General features: G+C 34.7%; 3 protein-coding genes across 3 annotated transcripts; 2 read left to right on the forward strand and 1 right to left on the reverse strand.

Moving 5' to 3' along the window:
* Positions 1-343: 343 nt before the first annotated feature.
* Positions 344-7652, forward strand: LOC116003959 (aconitate hydratase, cytoplasmic-like). Its single transcript, XM_031243903.1, has 20 exons — positions 344-956; positions 1399-1503; positions 1939-2099; positions 2183-2275; positions 2606-2791; positions 2979-3140; positions 3266-3410; positions 3573-3715; positions 3806-3862; positions 3958-4037; positions 4123-4198; positions 4445-4630; positions 4725-4792; positions 4872-4990; positions 5229-5350; positions 5694-5792; positions 5871-6350; positions 6439-6537; positions 6625-6867; positions 7150-7652. Exons 1-20 carry the CDS (start codon positions 653-655, stop codon positions 7216-7218), a joined length of 2997 nt encoding a protein of 998 aa, XP_031099763.1. The 5' UTR covers positions 344-652; the 3' UTR covers positions 7219-7652.
* A 419-nt stretch (positions 7653-8071) lies between these two features.
* LOC116011273 lies at positions 8072-9248 on the reverse strand. Its single transcript, XM_031250826.1, has one exon. The coding sequence runs from the start codon at positions 8821-8823 to the stop codon at positions 8398-8400; it is 426 nt and encodes a 141-aa protein (XP_031106686.1). The 5' UTR covers positions 8824-9248; the 3' UTR covers positions 8072-8397.
* Positions 9249-10787: 1539 nt separating this feature from the next.
* LOC116011191 (uncharacterized GPI-anchored protein At1g61900-like) lies at positions 10788-14132 on the forward strand. The gene is made up of 8 exons (XM_031250722.1): positions 10788-10873; positions 11328-11507; positions 11837-12439; positions 12550-12795; positions 12933-12944; positions 13029-13172; positions 13342-13392; positions 13576-14132. The coding sequence occupies exons 1-8, from the start codon at positions 10813-10815 to the stop codon at positions 13644-13646; spliced, it is 1368 nt and encodes a 455-aa protein (XP_031106582.1). The 5' UTR covers positions 10788-10812; the 3' UTR covers positions 13647-14132.
* Positions 14133-22775: the final 8643 nt, after the last annotated feature.

Raw genomic sequence — 22775 nt, forward strand, 5'->3', positions numbered from 1 at the left:
ATAAGGAAGTAATAAATCTAGGTTGTTCATAATTGATCGGTTCAAATCACGATGACTAATATATAACTTTTACATAAAATCAAATGTAAAATTTTGTGATTACCAAATCAATGATTCAATCAACTTAGATTGTGGTAACAGTGTGTGAGTTGAACTTTGCTATTGACCCTTGAGAAGGACGGCATTACAAACTGAAATTGTTTTTGTTGCCCTTTGAGGGTTCGATGAGCATAAATGACGATTGCCACACAATTATTTTAATTCGTACTTGTAATAAATTTTTTTTTTTTGGTCAGGAAAAACAAAGTGTATAAAAGCACAAACATGCATTACCAAGTCACAATCCAAAACCAATCTCCACTCTTCTCTCCAATTCGGTCATTCCTTTCTTTGATGTTGTATACATACATACATAGATAGATATCATCTCCTTCATTGCCACACGCAAATACCTTCTTCGTCTGTCACCATTTTCCGTTTTCCCTTTCCAGAAATACGGCACGCAAACCGAGAAACCCACCCGCCCAGCCCACACGCCATCCTGTATCTGCCCACCACACGCCCCGTCCCACGCCCACACCCGCGCCTTACCTACCACATCATCATTTTTCGATGAGATATTGAGAGTTTGAAACACACGCCCCGGCTAATCATGTATATAAGCTCCTACTCTTCTTACTCGGCCGCCACTTCACTCTTGCGAGGCTCCTCGTCCGCATTGTGCCGCTCGCGTCTCTTCTCTTCCGCTTCTCCGCTCTACAGAACCTACCAGAGCCCCTCGTTTCGCCAGCAGCCGTATCGGTCGTTGAGCTTCTCGTCTGCTCTGCGATCGATCCGTTCCTCCGTGCCCCGCTGGAGTCACGGCGTTGATTGGAAGTCACCTGCTATCCCTGCCTCTCAGATCAGGATCGCCTCTCCCGTTTTGAGCGATTTCCATCGGAAGATCGCTACTATGGGTAATCTTATCCTTTCTGTTCTCCAGAGTGATTTGTTTAGATGTTTTCCTTGGTGATTGATCTTTCCTGATTATTTAAAATTTCAGCAGAATCAAGCTCTGTTTCACTGTTTGTAGTTTTATTTTTTATTTTTTGGAAATGTGGAATAATTACTTTAAAGCGGTGTGTTTAGTTTGACTTTTCTGTATTCATCCGATCAGCTCAAGTGGTAGGGCCTGCGGGTGACAGCTAGTGATATTGACGGGGGATATTTCTCTCTTTTCCAGATGCTTATCCTTTTTTGCTTTTGGCACTTGATTATTTGTATTTGAAAAGTCGACGTCTACTTCCATTAACTTTTTTGGTAGTTGTTGTGATTGAATGACTTTTTTATAATCCTGACTTATCAAGGGGAAATTGCGAATCTGAAAATCTAATATTCTGTTTGTGCTAATGGCTTCAGCATCTGAGAATCCGTTCAAGGGAATCCTTACCTGTCTCCCCAAGCCAGGAGGGGGTGAATTCGGAAAGTTCTATAGCCTTCCTGCTCTCAATGATCCACGGATTGGTATTTCTCTCATGATCCCTTTATTTCCACTTTTAGTAGAAGTGCTTGCTTTCTGAATCAATAACAATCCCTTCTTGAGGGCTGCCTTGTTGTACTTGTGTGGTGTGGACTAATATATTCTCTTGATTTTTCAAAAAAATGCCATCTTCCATTATCTTATTAGATATTAGATATTTTTCAGGATTAAAAACATTGTGGCAGTTTTCTTAACCTTTCGCAACTTAATTAATTAAAAAATATATTTTACTCTGCATATAATTATTGATCTGGATTGCCTTCTGCTTCCCATGTCTATATTTACCCATTTCTAACATTATTTTCTGAGTCTGCCAAGGTAAAAGGATCTATGTAGCTCGGATAGTGCTTTTGTGATGTTATTGGAACACTTGTATATGCTTCTAATCTATTCTTTATCCTCTCATGCATGTATAACAGATAAGCTGCCATACTCTATTAGGATACTTCTTGAATCAGCAATTCGTAATTGCGACAACTTTCAAGTGAAGAAGGAAGATGTTGATAAGATCATTGACTGGGAAAACTCTGCTCCTAAGCTGGTTGAGATACCATTCAAACCAGCCCGTGTGTTATTGCAAGTACTGATCTTGATCCATGCTTCCTTCCTTAAAAGTTTAACCGGAGAGAATAATTTTTCACATGAACTTTGTTTTCTTCCCAGGACTTTACTGGTGTCCCAGCAGTGGTGGACCTTGCTTGCATGCGAGATGCTATGAACAACCTTGGCAGTGATTCTGACAAGATCAACCCCCTGGTAATCTTCATTTCAATTCTTTCATACAATCGCACTAGTCTTCTCTGTCAAATAAAATATTTACTCTCCATTTGTGAATTTATGCTGCTATAATCAGCAAAATTATATCATAGTATGTAATACCATGTATCCATGGATCTATCTGCAGCTTTGCGTGAGTTCAAAACCATTAAGTTTTAGGACATTAATATGTCAACCTCTTGATGCCAACAATTCTTTAAGAAACTTGGGCATGCAGTATGTTCAATTAGCATGACAGGATTAATTAAAAAAATGGGCAATCTGTTTTATTCATTCATCTCAAATGATTTTTTTATTTGAAAATTGCAGGTTCCTGTAGATCTAGTTATTGATCACTCAGTTCAAGTTGATGTTGCAAGGTCAGAAAATGCAGTCCAAGCTAATATGCAGCTTGAATTCCAGAGAAACAAGGAAAGATTTGCCTTTCTTAAATGGGGATCTAATGCTTTCCGCAACATGCTTGTTGTCCCACCTGGTTCTGGAATTGTCCATCAGGTACTGGACTTGAAATAGCCTAGTATTTAAAACTGATAGATGCTTTTCAACTCAATATTTATTACAAAAACATCCTGATGTTTTTTTTTTTTTTTTTTTTTTTTCCATCACTTATTGATGGCTTTTCACGGAATAAAGAGACATATTAGGCTTTATATCTATTTTAACATCAATGGCATACTTGTAGGTGAACCTTGAGTATCTTGGACGGGTTGTGTTCAACACTGATGGCATACTTTATCCAGATAGTGTGGTTGGAACAGATTCCCATACCACTATGATTGATGGCCTAGGAGTTGCTGGCTGGGGTGTAGGAGGTATCGAAGCGGAAGCAGCAATGCTTGGTCAGGTAAATTAACTAACAATTCCTGGAACACTTCTCTTTTATAATTGGCAATTGTTGACATGCTTTTTTTCCCTTTGAGTTGTCAAGTCAAATTTATTGACCTTTTTCCTTTGTTTGCACATGGGCAGCCAATGAGTATGGTGTTGCCTGGAGTTGTTGGGTTCAAGTTAGCAGGGAAATTGCGCAATGGTGTCACAGCGACAGATTTAGTTTTAACTGTGACACAAATGCTGAGGAAGCATGGTGTTGTTGGAAAGTTCGTTGAATTCCATGGTAACGTAACTTAGAAATGAATTCACTAAATCTAATTTGTTTGATTGTTTAATCCTTTTTTTTTTTTAGTATAATTTTATGAAAGAGTTAACATTCCTTCTTCTTCTTCTTCTTTTTTATTTTATTTTATTATTATTATTTTTTTTTTATCCTTCTGTTTAGGTGATGGTGTGGGTGAACTATCATTAGCTGACAGAGCAACCATTGCTAACATGTCTCCTGAATATGGTGCAACTATGGGATTCTTCCCTGTAGATCATGTTACTTTGCAATATCTTAAATTGACTGGGAGAAGTGATGAGACTGTAAGTTTCAGTTGTATGCTGAATGTGAAAGTGCTATATATACTTTCATGCTCTTTGTTGGTCAAGTACTAAGTTTTTGCTACAATTTAGGTGGCGATGATTGAGGCTTATCTTCGTGCAAATAACATGTTTGTTGACTATAATGAGGTGGAACCCCATTTTAAATTATCTTCTCATTATTCTTGGTTATCTTCTCCTCTTTTAGTTCTGATCTGAGGTATTATTTCCCATTCAAACTGCAGCCTCAACAAGAAAGAGTGTATTCGTCTTCCTTGCAACTGGACCTTGAAGATGTTGAACCATGTTTGTCAGGGCCAAAAAGGTACCGGTTCTGGCTCTTAAACAGTGAAGTGAATAATACAATATATTATTTGTAGTTTATGCCAAAATTCTACTTATCATGACAGACCACATGATCGTGTACCTCTCAAAGAGATGAAGTCTGATTGGCATTCCTGCCTTGATAACAAAGTGGGATTCAAGGTGATTGTCAAACTTGTTAAACTTCTCTTAAAAGACCTTGTCAAATTATTGTGTACCCTTCACACATTCCTTAAAAATTCACTACACATTTTTCTGGTTTGGTATACAACATATTTGTTTGATAAAGTGATCATTTTAGAACAAATTCTATGAAATATCTAGGAGAAGAATGGCTCTTAACATACCTTATTAGTGATTATCATCAAGTTAAGGTTGCTGTTGTTAACAAACTCAATTCTGATGCAGGGTTTTGCTGTGCCTAAGGAGGCACAAGAAAAAGTGGCAAAGTTTTCTTTCCATGGACAGCCTGCAGAACTCAAACATGGTAGTGTTGTAATTGCTGCCATCACAAGTTGCACAAATACATCAAATCCTAGTGTTATGCTGGGAGCAGCACTTGTGGCTAAAAAGGCCTCTGAGTTGGGTCTACATGTCAGTTCTTGTCTATAGACTTGAATGTGTGTTTTTTTTTTTTTCTCAACCTTATCATTTATTTGAATTTGTTATTTTTTCTACACCATGCCAGGTTAAACCATGGGTTAAAACAAGCCTTGCCCCGGGATCTGGAGTTGTTACAAAATATTTACTTCAAAGGTAATTTCTGCATGTTCTGAACTGTTTAAATGCATTTTTTTAAATTGTTCACCATTAATCTATTTGTTGCTGTATGCAGTGGGCTGCAGGAGTATCTGAACCAGCAAGGTTTCCATATTGTTGGATATGGCTGCACTACCTGCATTGGCAATTCTGGTGACTTAGATGAGTCAGTTTCTTCTGCTATATCTGACAATGGTATGTGATTCTGCCAATTAATCACTTAGACGCTGTTTGTCAGTGCTTCTGTTTTGGTCTTGTTGAAAGAGAAACTAAAAATGTAAACATTGGAAAATCTTTAAAAAAAACCTATACAAAATGTTACCAAATGGTCCTAATTGTTTCATTTTGGGCTTAGAAAGCAAGCATGGACATTGATGTTTTGTGTCAATGATAGTTTGTGTTTGTCTGAATAAAAGTTGTTTGCATTTTACAGACATTGTTGCAGCTGCTGTACTTTCTGGAAACCGTAATTTTGAGGGCCGTGTTCATCCCTTAACACGGGCTAACTACCTTGCTTCACCTCCTCTAGTGGTTGCCTATGCACTTGCTGGCACGGTATGTGAATAAATGCTCTGTTTCTTATGTATTTGGAGTTAATTTAACATAATATGTGCAGTGTTTATTGGATAGTAGCCTACTACTTTTTGAAATATATATATGGGTGTCTATTGCATTATATATATTTAAGGGGTGTCATGTCTATGCTTTTATTTATGAAATATACAAAAATTTGGTGTAAATAGACCTTTACATGCTAGATAAATATGAAGTGATAGAAGTCTGTACATCATGGGTGTATAGTAGTTGTATTATTCCTGCATTTGAGTATAGTAGTCAGATAATAAGTTTGTCATACTCTGCAGTCTAATTACATGGATATGTTTTTAATTTTGTGCAGGTTGATATTGATTTTGAGACACAGCCAATTGGGGTAGGGAAGGATGGTAAGGATGTTTATTTCAAAGATATCTGGCCATCAACAGAGGAAATTGCAGAGGTATGCATCTTATCATAGAGTCTTTTTACTTCTTTGTGAGTTGATAGTGAAAAAGTAATTGGTTATTTTCTTCTTTAGGCTGTTCAATCAAGTGTATTGCCAGATATGTTTAAGAGTACGTATGAAGCTATTACGAAAGGGAACCCTATGTGGAATCAGTTGTCAGTCCCAGAAGCCAAGTTGTACTCATGGGAACCAAGTTCTACATACATTCATGAGCCACCATATTTCAAAGGCATGACCATGGACCCTCCAGGGCCTCATGGAGTAAAGGATGCCTATTGCTTGTTGAATTTTGGCGACAGTATAACCACAGATCACATCTCCCCTGCTGGAAGCATTCACAAGGATAGTCCAGCTGCTAAGTTCCTCCTTGAGCGTGGGGTGGATCGCAAGGACTTCAACTCTTATGGCAGTCGGCGTGGCAATGATGAAATTATGGCAAGGGGAACTTTTGCCAATATCCGTCTGGTAAACAAACTGTTAAATGGAGAAGTTGGCCCAAAGACAGTTCACATCCCAACAGGAGAAAAACTCTATGTGTTTGATGCTGCAATGGTATACTATTTGCTTTTATTTGAGTCATCATTTGTGCTTTACATATGCCATATGCTTCAATCCCCTAAAACCAACATATTACTTTCAGAGATACAAGTCTGCTGGGCAGGATACCGTAATCTTGGCTGGAGCAGAGTATGGAAGTGGAAGCTCCAGAGATTGGGCTGCCAAGGGACCAATGTTGTTGGTGAGCCTTCATACATCGTCTTTCACTTGTTTCTTTTTTCCTTTTGGGTTTCCATCTCGAACTCAAATCACATGAATTGTGTTACAGGGAGTAAAAGCAGTAATTGCTAAAAGCTTTGAGAGGATACACCGCAGTAACCTGGTTGGAATGGGCATTATTCCTTTATGTTTCAAGGCTGGAGAAGATGCAGACACACTTGGATTAACAGGCCATGAGCGTTACACCATTGATCTCCCCAGCAAAATTAGTGAGATTCGCCCTGGACAGGATGTTACTGTTCAAACTGACACAGGAAAATGTTTCACATGCATTGCTCGGTTTGATACTGAGGTAATTCTTTCATCTTTTTTCCCTGGTGTACACCATCTTGTTTTGATTTGAAAGTTAGTGTTTCATCTTCCACCCAAAATATATTAAAACAACATTGGAGATAGGGAGGAAATTGGAAGTGCATCTCACTGCAGGGAAACTACTTAGCAAACATGAAATACTTATCTTGAAATATGGTGTAACGATTCAAAGGGGTTCTCCCCGTGTTTGTTTCCTGTATAGTCTCTCCTTGAAACTCAAGAATCTTTCCTTCAATATTTGATGATTCGGTTGCTTCTACAGGTGGAGTTGGCCTATTTCAACCATGGAGGCATTCTTCCATATGTTATTCGTCAATTGACCAAGCAATGAGCAACTGCATTTATTGGTACAATTGTCGGCTGGTGGATATTGCAGTTGTAGTGGTGTACCTGTTTAATTGGGAACGGAATAAATGGCCATGCAATTGTATTTCCACTCTTATTAGAGAGGGTATCTTCCAGTAACATCGGCAGAGTTAAATTATTGGCAATGAGTAGAGGATGTCATTTTTTCTAATAATCTTGTATTCACATTTCCTTCAGACGTGATTCTCTGCTCTCTTTAACGCAGCGAAGATTAACTAGCCTTCAGCGATGACATTTTGATATCTCAAACTATGCTAGAAACATGAAGTTTAAATATTTGCAGTTAAAAAAAAAAAGTTTTATCCCCTTGGGTGTTGGGGTTGTATTGTGGTATTGGTATCAAGTGATAATGGTAATGATACAAATTTTACCAAATATCTAGCAGTGGTTTTCAGTTCATTTGGCTATTGAGTTCTACTACATGAATTCTCAATTTCTATTCCTTCAATTAAATATCTTGATGTGGTAAGCAATAAGACATTTTTATTATAGGCTTCTTTAGAAAAATTATCTATATTAAGAATTTAAAGAGTATGAAGTAAAATTGTAAATTTAAGAACGTATTACGTGATTTGTCTTATAATATCTTCGCCCTTTGTAGCAACATCTGCCAAAATATGTCCCCTTCCCGCTCTATTCTACCCTACCCCTATTGTCCTCTGCCTGCAAATTTGCAATGAGCCAATGAACCAATGAAGCCATTCCCTCCTGCTCCCCCCCGTCGTATCCTGTCTGTCCTTTTCCAATGACCAATCCTTGTCCCTCCAACACATACATAAACATGTTTTTTATTTTTTATTTTTCCAAAATGTAGTTAGTTGTACTTAATTGTTTAAATTTTGAGTTCAGAATGTAATGAATTGATTTGCTATACAACATTCAGCTCTTGAATAAGTTATACGGAGTATCATGTTTCCCTGCATTGTGTGTAGTCATGTAATGAATAATTAACCGTATCCAGTAATTTAATGAATTGCTGCCAGATGGGTGTTGACATAAATTACCCACATACATATGTACAGTAATTACAAAAATACTGGAAAACTAGCTAAACTTGAAAAAAAAAAAGCAGTATACAATGAGAACCAACATAACTACATAAGTTCCAAATACCACATTAAACATCAATACCAAATAGAGGTAGTCAGAACTCTGGGATGCTTTCCAGTGCTGGTCTCCATTTTCTCGACTCCATATCTCCATCACTCGATGAAAAACGTTGATCATCCATGCGTATTCTGCTACTTGTTCTTCTTCTTCTACTCCCTAACTTGATAGCTGCCAGCAATTCCTCGGAGGAAGTAGAATACCCCGAGTCCTCCCCATTCAAGATTTGTCGCAGCTCCTCCCGCGTCACCACAAGCCTAATCCTCACAACCCCTAATTTTCTCCTTTCTTCTTCGTCGTCCACCCTAAACCTAACTGCTTTTTTCTGCTTCGTTCCCTCTTTCGTCGATGATTTTCTGCATTCCTCTTCAGATTTTCCTTCATCTCTTATTGGCGCCTCGTTCTTCTTCTTCTTCTCATCTTCTCCAACCATAACTGCTTTTCTCGCCATGCAATTTCCCATCAAGATTAATGTTCAAGAACAGATCGAAACTAATGACCACCCAAGTATGTAGTTAGCTGTATGTTAGTTAATTATTCCAAGAAAACGCTGAGGGTGGGGAATATATATAGAGAGAATAGGGAAGAAACAGCACATGGAGCCAGCGGTTATTTCGCCGAGTTTTTGGAGGAGCTATGATTGCTATAGAATTTACTAGAAACGCTAGGCTTTAATATTCAGACAAAAGGCAACGGTTTCTATTACCCTCTAACAAACGCATCATCTTAAGCTGGCTGCTTGCTGGTCCCCCATGGGATGAATAAACTACGCCCTGCTACTGCCGCGCCGTCGTTGAAGTTCATCAAACCATCTATATTGCTCATTAATATAATGATTTAAAAAAAAAAAATTGGTTTAGCTGTAACTAATGACGCAACCGAACCATAATCTTGATTTGTGTTTTTTGTGATCATGGTGGGATATGATTAAAGAATCAGGTTATTATTAGTCTAGTAGCCGACAAGGATTGCTTCGACGATCGATCTTTAGGGCGGTGACTACGTGTAGTAGCCAGGTTTTGGTAGGAATGTGCCACTTTTTGTTGTAGAGGATTAGTTATGAAACGCAATTAGTTTGTTACGTTTTCCACCGGCCAATGGAGCCATGACAAAAATTAGTGTGAAACAGTCTCGTAAGTCTCAATCCATCAAACATGTTGGATCTTTATTTAACCCATTAATCAAAGATTCCACATGTTTTACAATTCGTGAGATGGTCTCACACAAATGTTACCCTATTACTTTTATAATGATGTTTTTTTTTTAACTGTCTCTTTTTTATCATCTACAAATCCCTTTTTTTGGATTTTAGGGATGGGAGACCCCAACGGACAAGTTTTTTGCGTGTTCAAACATAAACGCGAAGAATTTATGAAAATATCAAGTTTTGGGGGAAATAACGTTTTAAATAAATAGGAAAAAGAAATTAGACGGTGGGGGTTGGTTAATTAGCTGCATGTGAAGCAGGAAGAGAGGATGCATGCATCATAGGGTCCCGTAAAAGGAGGGGTGGTTGAAAAGTTAGGGCAGTTGCCGCGTGAAAATCATTTCTTAAGGGTTGTATCACATGGGGTTAGGTACCCCTCTTAAGTCACTCGTTTGTTTGTTTTTTTCTTCTCTAATTTCTAATTATTGCTTCTTTGGAACCATCTTCTTAATTGCATGTGAACATATCCGTACTGATAATATATCTAATGCTTATGAACATATCCCAGAGAAATAGTAGTGGGTTAGTATTTTTACTCTTTATATTTAGTAGATTGAGAAAACAATTATAAACAGAAATAAGTCATATAATGAGATAAATCAGTTTAAATTATTTAAAAGTTAGTTTGTTGAATCATAGATCGCTTTTACTATGAGTAAATATGATCGAAAACATTGTGTTCAACCGGAAACAGGTGGACGGAAATTCGGAAATTTTCAGCAATGAAGGAAGATAAAGTATAGTGGTGGTGTGATTGATAGACTATGAATTGATAGGGGATGATAGTGTTTATGGGCGAAACGTGTATATTTTTTGGGTTTAACAAATTTTCTGTTAGATACCATGCGTACTATAGAATCAAACGCCACATTTCCCCTCCCCCGGCTCTTATGCATTTGCCGTCAACGGCGGGAACACCGGCCGCTCCCCTTAAGCAATCCACCTTCCCAAGCGTCCTTTTTCAACGAGCCTCCGACGACCGAATAACCGGCACGTGAGTAATCGCGTGTCTATCCTTCAGCCGAAAGCGAGGTCACATTCATCGTTCTCTCCGTCGCATCTGTGTATGAACATACATATCCGAAACTACTGGTAAGTCGTCGCTGCCAATAGTCCACTCAGCTTATGTACGCATCACATTTGTATATGTTTCCGTGCATGTATGTATATATACAGCGTTCAATTCTCGAAATATAGTATGCATTTTACTTGTAGTGGCCGTGAAATTAATACAAGGCGTAGGAAATGAGAAAAGCAGCATTGCATAACGTTCTCCTTCTTCAGTTTGTTCTTGTGTTGCATCAGTGTATGCATTCTCAATTTTCTTTGCTGGTTCCGTATTTAAATTTTTGTGTTTGATAAGTTTCTCCAAGTTTGTGCAAGGTGATTCCTATTGATCCAAAATTGATATGGATACTCCCATCACATATCTACTTGCAGAATTAAGATTTGGCTTACATTCTTAATGAGTCTGCAACTTCAATTTGAAACCTATTGTTTGATTTGTCTGTACATGATTATTTTTACATCTGTGAGTCTATGAAATATACAAATAAAAACATGTTCAAAACGTTTTCCAATGATAAAATTTTATGAGGCATGCAATTGCGGTTTGTGGGGTCTGAAAATTATTTTCTGTTAGAAAAATTATAGTGGAAGAGCTTACCATCAATGTATGTGTAGATTAGAATGTGCTCAGTGATTCTCTTCTCTATTTGCTTGATGTTCAATGATGGAAGCCATTGTTTGATATGATGCAGGTTTTCATGAGTCCCTTTGCAGTTCAGACGTTGGTGCATTAGCATTTGATTTCTACAATATAGAGACAGATGCGTCTTTACAGAACATCTCTCCCAGTTTGGCTCCTCAGCCTCTAGTTCCCCTTCAAGCACCTTCAGCATTGAGGCCATATATATACAACGGAGTGCCAAAGTTATCAGGTATGCTAAGAAAGTGAAAATGTATGATTGCTTATGTGCTCAAATTGAAAGGAATTTTCAGAAGATTGATGTGGCTGCATCAAAAAGCTTCTCCCATTTCCCTCCTTTTATTTTCTGTTTTTGCTTTTATTGACATGAAAATTTGATTGCTCTATGATTATTATATACTATAGTCTGATACTTCCGTTTGGATGTGAAAACTTATTCAAGAGGAATTACTACAATGAAAGCTCTGCTAAATTGAGGTTACTTCCTCATTTGGTGAAGCTTGCTGAAACACTTATCCTGGAAATGGTTCTATAACAAAGTGCTGCGCTTTAACTTTTCAGGACACTGCTCATTAAAATTTTCAGAAGCTGATAGTATATTTAGTATAACAGCAATTGATTGCTGGTCTTCTCTTGCTCCATATTCTGCCAGTGCAGTATGCTGTCCTCAACTGGATGCCAGCCTAGTCATACTTATAGGGCATACCAGCAAACAAACTCAGAAGCTTTCTCTAGGTGAAACAGAAGCAAAGCATTGCCTCTCTGATGTTGAACAAATACTTGAAAGTCGAGGTGCTAGTAATAATCTTCATGAGATTTGTTCAATAAGCCCATCAAACCTGACAGCTTCTTGCCCTGTTGTGGATATTAATGATGTAGAAAGCATTTTAGATTCACCCTCCTTGCTGGCTGCTTGTGGAAAAATTGATCCTACAGGCGAATGCTGCAACCAAGTTTGCCAGAATACCATATCAGCTGCTGCTGAAAAGTTAGCTTTCAGGAATAAATCTGTAGCCAGTGTCAGTGAAATACCTATCTTGCTTGAGAAGTCATCCATTTTTTGTGATTGCAAGAAAATTGTACTCCGATGGCTGGCCAGTAAACTTGATTCTTCTTCTGCAAATAGAATCCTCAGAGCACTTGCAAGTTGTGATATTAACAAAGGTAAACTGACCTTTTACCTATCAATAATGCTCCCAGCCTCCTACAGTGTTCTCTAAAATTCCATGATTTTCATATATCTACTTTCCTCATCTTTTACTTTGCACTGTTAGCTTGTCCTCTGGTGTTTCCTGATGTCAAAAATGTTTCAAGACAATGTGGAGGCAAATTAGATAATCACACACCTTGTTGTGATTCCATGAAGAGTTACCTATCCCACTTGCAACAGCAGAGCCTCATTACAAGCCTGCAAGCTCTAGAATGTGCTGAAATTCTTGGAAGAAAGCTACAGAAAGCTAATGTCACAAATGATGTTTTTAGTCTCTGTCATGTAAATCTCAAAGACTTCTCTCTTCAAGGTCAGTTATTCCTAATTTTGTGTCCATTAAGTCAGTGATGGTTCTAATTCATTCTTCAAAGTTCTAACCATTTCTCCATTTTGATTGGATTTCTCTTTTATGGTGGAATCATGGGATCCATTCATGGCATGCAACAGTGAATACAAAAGGTAATGGTTGTGAATGTGTCAGAGAAGATTCTTTCTACCTTAGCTTGTTTGTTCAGTTTTAATTATATTAATCCTTGTCTGTAGACTCTGGCTGTCTCTTGCCCAGTGCACCATTAGATTTAGCATATGACAATACTTCTGGAATTGGCTTCATTTGCGATCTCAACGACAAAGTTGTAGCTCCTTGGTCTGCCGCTTCCTACATTCCTACCTCTTCCTGCAACAAGAGTATGCCCTTCAAAAAAAAATCTCCCCAATTATCCCTGGAAAAAAAAACTTTTGCAAAATGACAATATTTTAAACTGTACTGTTCTATCTACTGCCCCCTCTTTCTGCTGCTTACAGTTTCTGAAGTGTTGCACTTTACTTATTTCATCCACATTGGATTTTTATGCAGCCACTGCACTCCCAGAACTGCCTAAAGCAACATCCTCACAAAAAGGGAAAGGTAAGAGACTATTAGGTTTCAACCACGATTGTGTCCACTAGCTCCGTGGTGCAAGTTCTTTTATTAGCATATCAGCTTACAAGAAGTTTGTTTCTAGTTATTACTATCTTAAATCGGACTGCCAAATTTCATGTCATGATCATTTCTTTTACTGTCAATTTAAGCTAAAACGTGTATTTTCAGGACTTTGCTTCAAAGACATGTCATATTCCCTGTTCTTTGCCTCCTCAATGATCATTCAATTGGCTTTTTAAGTCACAGCATCCCAGCTGCATCTATTTTACCTCTTTCAGATTGGAGATATATGTTAAACAGCACAAAGGTAAATTATCTATAGCATTATTTCCCAAACTTACTGCCTAGAAATTGTTGTAGCTGTTGGAGTTTATTTAGCTACCCAACATGCCTAGCTTTGGGTCCCAAGTACATCTATGGAGATAAATGTGTGATGTGCCACTTAGAACAAGAGATAAAAGAGAAGAAATTTGGCTTGAATCTTTCTAGCTTTTCCCTTCAAATGTAATGGAATTTTTATTTTATACAAAGAAGAGAGAAGTGTTCTCCTTCATGCTATTGGAGTGCCAAGAATCAGGAATGGAAAAGTAGTCCCTTCTACCAAGTTGAAATGTTCCTTGTATGCAAATGACAATAGGGTTTAAGGTAGGAGGGTAAAACTGGTGGAAAAGACATGAAGATAAATAGGGTCCAAGGTATGAGAGAGCATTCCTAGCAGTCCAAAATTTTTGTGCCTAGTGAGAGAGGGTGGAGGACTGGAGGGGGAGGGGAGAAAACAGGGAAAAGAAAAAAACAGTTTTATTTTTATTTTTTTTTAAATTTTTTATTTAAGTTCAGCAATGCCATAAATTACAATGCCAACTGTTCGAGACCCTATACTTTAAAGCGAATACAAAACGTTGCCCAAGGGCCTCACTCTGACATGATAGGATTGCTGAGGTGGAGAGGTAAATTACGATAACACTAGTTTAGTGCCTACAAGAAACCCACCATATTGAGCGTAACTTTAACCGACTAAATCTTATATTATTGTCTACAATTTGTCATTGGAGTATTATATTAACTGAGTTATTGTCAATTCTCCCTACGTACTCATCCTCTCTTAGATGAGACCGAATAGGTTGAAAGTATATCCCGACAATAGTGTACAATAAATTAAATTAGAGTCAAATCATTGCAACGCACTAACTAATTACTTTAGAAAATTAAAAATTAATACTTTATAATAAAAAGAACTACTATGTACGAATCAAAGTTTTTATAAAATTATGACTTGTAGCTGTAATGATTACGTATAATTGCATAAAGAACAAGAAATGATGTTATGATTACGATAAGAATTATTCTTACAAATTTTCAACTCTCCATATATGCTAATTGTTCACTTGGACGACTAAGCAGCGGACATTTAGCCGTGTTTTTCTTCTTTGTTTGGGCGTAACGGCGGGATTGCCAGATCCATTTAACCAACAACGTCGCTGACTTCTTCAACTTCAAATAATAGCTCCTACATTTTCTGTTACATCACATAAACGTGTGACAACATAATTTGAATATATGCTTACATCAGAGAAAATATTCGATGCTTCATCGTGGTACCCTTCTTACTCGTAAAAAAACATATATATATCATACAATTCAAACTTTTTCAAAAGTTGAATTATATTTATATTAGTACAAATTCACATTCAACTTAAAAGTTTTTCTAACTCTATTTTTTTTTCAACTCAATGAGTACATTTTTTTTTTCAATGAGTACATTTTTTTAGAATAAATTTAGCATTCACCAATTATCCATTTTGGATGTATAGTATATCAAATTAAACCTCTTACTTAGTATAATCAAGTACAATTTGACCCACCCAAATTAAAAGTAGACCTCACTTAAAATTATACTACTTTTAAGATAATAAACACATGGAATGGATAAATAGGAATGTAGAATAATAGATTAGGAGCTATGAAAGCATAAAGTCTTATGGAATTGATGTGCTCAAGAGTATGCAGTTTTGCAGCTTAAGGTGTTTATGGCCAAACTACCAATAACGATAATGAACAAAGAAAAACAATGCTTATATATATATATATATTTGAAAAGAAAAAAATGCTTATATAAGATGGTACCCAAATAAAACTGGAGTAAAGTCTTTAGTTGTGTTGGGCATTTCAAGCAGTGGCGGAGCTGTGTTAACTAGTGGGTCAACTCAAATTTGATGTTTATTACTTATATTTATATATTTTGATAGATCTTAAAATTGACCCTATTAAAAAAATATATAATGGGGTCAATATATAAATTTATTTATAAAAAAAATCATTCTCAAAATATATATATATATAATGGAGGTTAACATATAAATAAAAAAAATCTCAAAATAAACATATATATAATGGGTCGATATATAAATTAAAAAATCATTCTCAAAACATAATAAAAAAATTAATTACTCTTTTCTTCATTGTTTTATCCTAACTACAAGTGAGAAACAGTGAAAAAGAGTGAAAATAAAGAAACCAATAAGTCCTAAAATTTTAATTTCAAGACAATTTTTCCACTCTACTTGTAATAGCTATGAAGTTTCAAAGTTGAGTTCAAAACTCAGGAATCAAACTCTGTAAAAGCTCAAATCAAATGTGAGATCAATTAATCATTTAAATTTTTAATATCAACTAAGTTAGTACCTTCAAAAAAAAAAAAAAAAAAAAACTAAGTATGAAATTATGAATTGATGAAGGAAAAAATATGGGTTTGGCTTGAACTTTGAGTCTTTGAAACTATTAAATGGAACTCTGAATCTTGAAGAATCTTAATTCTTGATGGAAGTGAAATTATGAATTGATGTACAAAAAAATTTATATTTTACACTTTGACTTGAACTTTGAGCAGTGACAGAGCCAATATTATATTATGGAGTTAATTCCATTTTTGGTCCTAGAATCAGGGCTTGCCCTAAGGGGGGTTTAGGGTGGGCACCTGCCCAGGGCCCATCTGTATAGGGGGCTCATAGGCCATAAGATATACAGAGTAATATATATATATATATATATATATATATATATATATATATATAATATTACTTATTATATATTTAAAAAAATATGGTTAATTGTTTCGGGAAGTCGAGAGCTGAACTCACAAAGACTAAAAGAGGCGTTGTCGCACACCCATTGCTCATGCTGCCCAGGAGTATAAGGGTCGCCGGTCGTGCCTACGCCACACCAGCCACTCAAATACTTAAAGATTTTCGATTGACTGGTTCGGATTGATTGATTCATATAAGTGTCAGTTGCGTGCTTTTGTTCCTTTTTTTTTTTTATTAAGATCGATTTTATAATAATTTTTTTATACAACGTTGCCTAAAAAACATTCATCTCGAAGTGAAAAAAGAAAAAGAAGTAAATAAATTGATCATTCGGAAACAAATTCTTCATATAGGGGCCCTCTTTTTTTAATTTCGCCCAGGGGCCTATAAAACCTTTGGACCGGCCCTGCCTAGAATTATAGGTGACAATATACTTTTAGTTCATTTTTATTAAAACATTCACTTTTGGTCCTATAGTTATTGTGACATGACCATTTCTGGTCATCTATCAACAAAATAGTTTAAATTTCGTTAAATACAAGAGCATTTAGATCTTCAATTATGGATTTTTTTTCAAAAAAAAAAAAACACAACAAATATAATGGGTCAACCTACTTTGTATAACAAATATCTAAATATCCTTGTATTTAACGACATTTCAACGATTTTGTTGACGGAGGACCAAAACTAGTCATATTACAATAATACTAGGACTAAAAGTGAATGTTATAATAAAAATGACTAAAAATAGAATGTCACCTATAAATTTAGGACCAAAAATGAAATTAACTCAATATTATGACACCGCTGAATTTTAATCTGGGCTCACTCATTTTAAGCAAACCAACGAAGAAGACCCAAAAATAGACTCCACCCTCCAATAGTGGGACAACATGATAATAAATTATACAGAAAAAACATTTTTGATTCCATTATTTATTATACATTTATATGCAGTGCCGGAACTCGAAAAGAAACATATCTACTGAAAGGAAATGCGGAATAAATGTGTTTGTAAAGAAGCATTACAAAAATAGCATTCGTTTCTTGGTGCTGGGTAGAGCCGTAGAGGGTAGTTGGCTCCATGTACTGATACCATGGCTTAATATGTCAGATCTAAGCAACCCTACAATTGAAGATTCAACGTAAATGGACTAAATAAGACGTCAACCTACCATGCATATCAAATTAAAACGAAAAAAAAAAATTAAATAAGTCCCTAAACTATCTGAAAAATCTGTGTCCTAAACTCTTAAAAGTGCAATGACATTTTTTAATATATTATATTGAGATAATAAAATTAAAAAAATCAATAAATAAGTTGTTATTGCGACCATTAGAGTTTCATCATCAATTTTATCCATTTACTTGGGAAAAGGAATTGAGCTAGTTGTAGAGTTAGGTGGTCTCAACTAGCGAGCAAGTTAGGTATGGAATATATAGATGGGTTGAACATTAAATATGTATCGAAGCGGTCATTCACAGATATGAATATAAGATGGGGCATCGGGGCAACATCTCGCACTTCCAATAGTTATTGCTGCCCATTTGTTGTTTTTTGCATTAGCATGTTGGAATATTTTGTTTGTTTTGTCATGTGATCACGAAATTCGCTACCTGTTACTATTCAAACGCATATATTAAGTAAATTTTAATCATTAGACTAAATCACTTTAAAAAAACTTGTGCAATAAGTTCAATAAAAAAAAGAAAAGAAAATGTACAAATTAAATAAACTATTGAACTATTTAGGAAACAAAATTTAAGTCAATGATGAACTCAAAAAAGCTCCAAAATCATCGACGAATCTGAAAAAAAGTAACAATTAACATTTTTAGCATATAAGCTCCATGTTTTCGCTGACTAGATTGTCATGTGTTTTGTTTTTTATTTTTTTAATCTAACATATAAAATTTTTAGTTTTTCATCCATCGCCACCGCCAGAAAACCTCTATTACTGTGGGATGTGCACCTCCGGTAGCATAGATCATGAATTATGTATTCTCGTCGAACAATTCGAAACCTCGTTTGACGACGTTGTTCACCAGGAGGGATGTCAATTGGGTTAGTTCTGTAGAGCTTATCGATTCGGGCTAATTGATTTTTTTTTTTTGAGTTGGGTTGGGCCTAAACCTCAGGCTGTCAGACTTATCGTGCAGACTGAATCGTTGAACTAAAAAAAAATTTGAAAGTGGGTACCACCCACATTCGGTTGAGCGGTATGAGTTTTGGAAAAAAAAATAAAAATCCACCCACAATGTCGACTGGTAGGATTTACTTCATGACATGTAAATGATACAAGCTACCTTACAAATTCACTACACAACATGTAAATATGTCATGTTATTAGTAGGGATGTCAATCGAGCTAGTCCATTTAGGTTCGATTTTAGGCTTGCCCTATCGAGATTCATGATGTCGGACTAATCGGTTCGAACTAATCATTTTTTATCGGGTTCAAAATTCTTGGCCATAACCATAGGCATGTTTGGTTGGATGTAGTTTAGGGGGAATTGTAATTCATTGAATTGCAATTCAGTGAATTCCCAAACTACAGTGTTTGGTTGGAGGGAATTGCAATTCTGCAGAATTGCAATTCCCTCCAAATGATGAATTACAATTCATGGGGTACCCCCCATGAATTGTAATTCGGTGGAGAGGAGGGGCAATTTGTTGGTGTAAAGACAATTTTGCCCCTCCTCCCATACCCTTTGTCTTTTTTATAATAATAATAATAATAATAATAATAATAATTATTATTATTATTATTATTATTTTGAAAGAGAATTATTATTATTATTATTATTATTTTGAATGAATTATTATTATTATACTTATTATTATTATTATTATTATTATTATTTTTGAATGAATTATTATTATTATTATTATTATTACTACTACTACTACTATTATTACTATTACTACAACATCTACTACAACATAAGGGCATTTTAGTCATTTTGTCACTTCTTACTTTTCAATTCCATGTACTCATATTTTTGCATACCAAACACTGTAATTTCAATTCCTACTTTATTCATTGAATTGCAATTTCACCGAATTACAATTCTTTTCCACCCTAATTCCCTCCTCCCAACCAAACGCCTTATAAACTCTCAGGGTGTCAAGCTTATTAGGCGCACTCAACTAAATTTTTTGACATTTTAAACTTAACATTCTAAATTTTTTATTTTAATAAACTAACACATTTTTTTATTTACACTAATATATAAATATAAATTAAACTTCTACATCATTCAATCATTCTAAACCTCCATTTCTAAATTCTAACTAAAAATAATTAATATACTTACACTATAATATACTCCGTGATATTTATAGTAAGTTTTTAATTTAACTATTTATTTTTTAACAATATTTTGTAATATATTTACTAAACTTTTATTTAAAATTTTAATTAAAAAGCACTAAAAATGAGCTTACCTATAAATACTATGTATGTTGTGTTCTCCATTACTTCTATAACTGGGAATAATTTTAAGTGGCTCAAGCTATTGGATTATCCCACTAAATTTAAAACTAATATGTTCCAGTTACCGAATTTATTAGACTAATTTTTTATTGAACTAAAATATTTCGCGTCCAACCTTAAAATTATTCAATTTTATTGGTGATCCTATCAAATTCAAGTTAAGATTGAATTGACATATCTTGTGATCAACACTAGATAATTGTTTTAAAGTGGGTAGTGTAAAATACTCAAGTGTTTGTGAAATTTGCATGGATTTTTGAACCGATTGCTCTGATTCCGTTTGCTTCGATCACTTTGTGTCTTTGTTTGACGATCCTGCTAAATAGTCAGAGAAGTAGAAGTTCATGCGCAGGTGGATCACGTGCAAGCGTACACATATTGGAACTCGTACGTACTTCTAATGATTGGACTATTATGCATTTTTTTTCTTCGCTGAGAATAGACTAGTATTCATTTATTTTATTTTTTTAGTACTACTGACTCTGTTACATTGTAGTATCTGATAGTTACTTTCTCAACCTACTGAAACACAAAGAGTCAACAGTTGTCTCCACTGAGGCTCGAACCCACTCCACTCCCATCATTCATGTGGGAGTGTAAACCGGGACACCGGGTGCCACTAGATCACAAGGTATCCACTTTAAAAATAGTCACTAGTAAAATATTATTATTATTATTATTATTCCTAAATGACCAGATTCAAATTTTTCTTTTGAAAATTTAAGTAACACATTCTAAATAAATCCTAGAATCGCATAACGAAAGCAATAAAATAGATTAAGGAGTTTTGATAAAACATATTTTATTAAAGTTGGTATACTGATTGGTGTTCTGTGTTGAGAATAGAAGAAGAGACGCAATAATCGAAATAGAGATCAAACATCAATTTTAGGTTTAAAAAAAGCGATAATTTTGTCTCAAAGTTATTTTTTTCTTCCTAAAGTCCATAAAATTGAACTATTAAGGGAGTATATGATTCTAATCCAATGAAAATGAAGAAATTTTAATTTTGAGGAATTACAATTTCTCCAACTAAACGAAAAAATTTACTTGCTCTCATAATTTTATGAAAATTAAGTGGAAATAGAATTGTGATTCTTTGCACCACCCAAAAGCATGTGAGTCCCACATTTTCCTTGTTTTGTGGTTTTCAGACTGATCAATTTTTCTACCTGGCACGCTGGGTCTTGAATGCAGTGATTTATACAGGACATTAATGCGGGACCCATAGGCCATACCAGGGATTTAAGGCCTTTTATTGTTTTATTAAAAAAAAAAATGTTACGGAGTATTTTAAAATAATATTATTACCTTAAGGTTACAAGACAATAAAATAAAAATTGACCTTTAAATTAATCAACCTACACTATATTAAAAATATCTATAACTAATACAAATAAATAAGAATTAATAAAATATTGACACGTAAATGATGAACATTATAGGTAAAATAAAAAAAATTGAATGTTGTATTGTTTTTTTTTTCTTTAAATAATACTCCGTAATAAGTAGATGAGTAAAATTTACATTGTGTATGCTAATTTGATTAGAGAAAAAAAATTAAAAATTATGATTAACTTGGATCAATCAAAACTTTCATTATTAAAGGAGACTTAAAAATGAAATGAAAAGTAAAATATTATTATTATTAGTATTATTATTATTTGTTTCTTGTTTTACTTAATCAGATTGGTTGATGTGAGTGGTCGTGCACTCCTATCACTTAAGAGAGTTGGGAGTTCGAACGCTCTTTCATATGAAAAAATTAATTTGAGCCGGCCTAGCGCGTATCTCCTATAGTTAGGGTTTGCTGAGGACATACCTCGGTGGTCTGGAAAGAAAAAAGAAGAAAGTATTGCTTTTTTTTTTTAATAATAAAAAAGTTTATGGGTGCTGGTCCTGGAGTGCTGGTGTGCATCAGTAAAGTATATGGACGTATCACGTGATTAGTTGATTTAATTAAGGAATAAGGGTCAAATAGGCCACTGAACTACACACGAAATTGCAATTAGGCTATTGAACTAAAAAATAATGCAATTGGGTCCCCGAACTACACAAATACATGCAAATTAACCCAAAGTGACTTGTTTGACTTGATCTTCCGGTTACCAACTTTTAAAATAACATTTTAAAATAATTTTAAATTAACTAATTAATTAAAATTAAATTAAAAATTAAAAATTAAAAAAATGACCCAATTGACTTGTTCCTGTTTTTTTTTAAATTTAATTTTAATTAATTAATTAATTTAAAATTATTTTAAAATATTATTTTATAAGTTTGTAACCGGAAGATCAAGTCAACAAGTCACTTTGGGTTAATTTGCATGAATTTGTGCAGTTCAAAGACCCAATTACATTGTTTTCGAGTTTGATGGCCTAATTACAGTTTCGTGTGTAGTTCGGTGCTCATCATAAGGGTGCCTCTAGTATAATTAATTTTAAGGTTTTCGAGATATGTCAGTGTATGTAAATATTCTAAATTGGTGAATAGATAGCTTATTTTATTAAAGAGTTAATTCTATTTTTTGTCATAGATTTATAGTGGCAATCTATTTTTAATTTTTTATTATAACATTATCATTTAGTATTCGTATTATTGTGTCATGACCATTTTTGGTAATCGGTCAACAAAATTGTTAAAATTTTGTTAAATACAATGATATTTCGATTTATATATATATATATATATATATATATATATATATATATATATATATATATATATATATATATATATATATATATATATATATATATATATATATATATATATATATATATATATATA

Source organism: Ipomoea triloba, chromosome 2, assembly GCF_003576645.1.
Source record: "Ipomoea triloba cultivar NCNSP0323 chromosome 2, ASM357664v1".
Lineage (NCBI taxonomy): Eukaryota > Viridiplantae > Streptophyta > Magnoliopsida > Solanales > Convolvulaceae > Ipomoea > Ipomoea triloba.

Bases quoted from the DNA above. Each gene is read 5' to 3' on its own strand.
- LOC116003959 (XM_031243903.1), top strand. From the start codon at position 653: ATGTATATAAGCTCCTACTCTTCTTACTCGGCCGCCACTTCACTCTTG. The intron at 3,716-3,805 runs GTAAGTTTCAGT...GCTACAATTTAG, and splicing joins CTGGGAGAAGTGATGAGACT to GTGGCGATGATTGAGGCTTA. The intron at 3,863-3,957 runs GTGGAACCCCAT...TTCAAACTGCAG, and splicing joins TGTTTGTTGACTATAATGAG to CCTCAACAAGAAAGAGTGTA.
- LOC116011273 (XM_031250826.1), bottom strand. From the start codon at position 8,823: ATGGGAAATTGCATGGCGAGAAAAGCAGTTATGGTTGGAGAAGATGAG.
- LOC116011191 (XM_031250722.1), top strand. From the start codon at position 10,813: ATGAGAAAAGCAGCATTGCATAACGTTCTCCTTCTTCAGTTTGTTCTT. The intron at 12,440-12,549 runs GTAAACTGACCT...TTGCACTGTTAG, and splicing joins AAGTTGTGATATTAACAAAG to CTTGTCCTCTGGTGTTTCCT. The intron at 13,173-13,341 runs GTATGCCCTTCA...ATTTTTATGCAG, and splicing joins TACCTCTTCCTGCAACAAGA to CCACTGCACTCCCAGAACTG.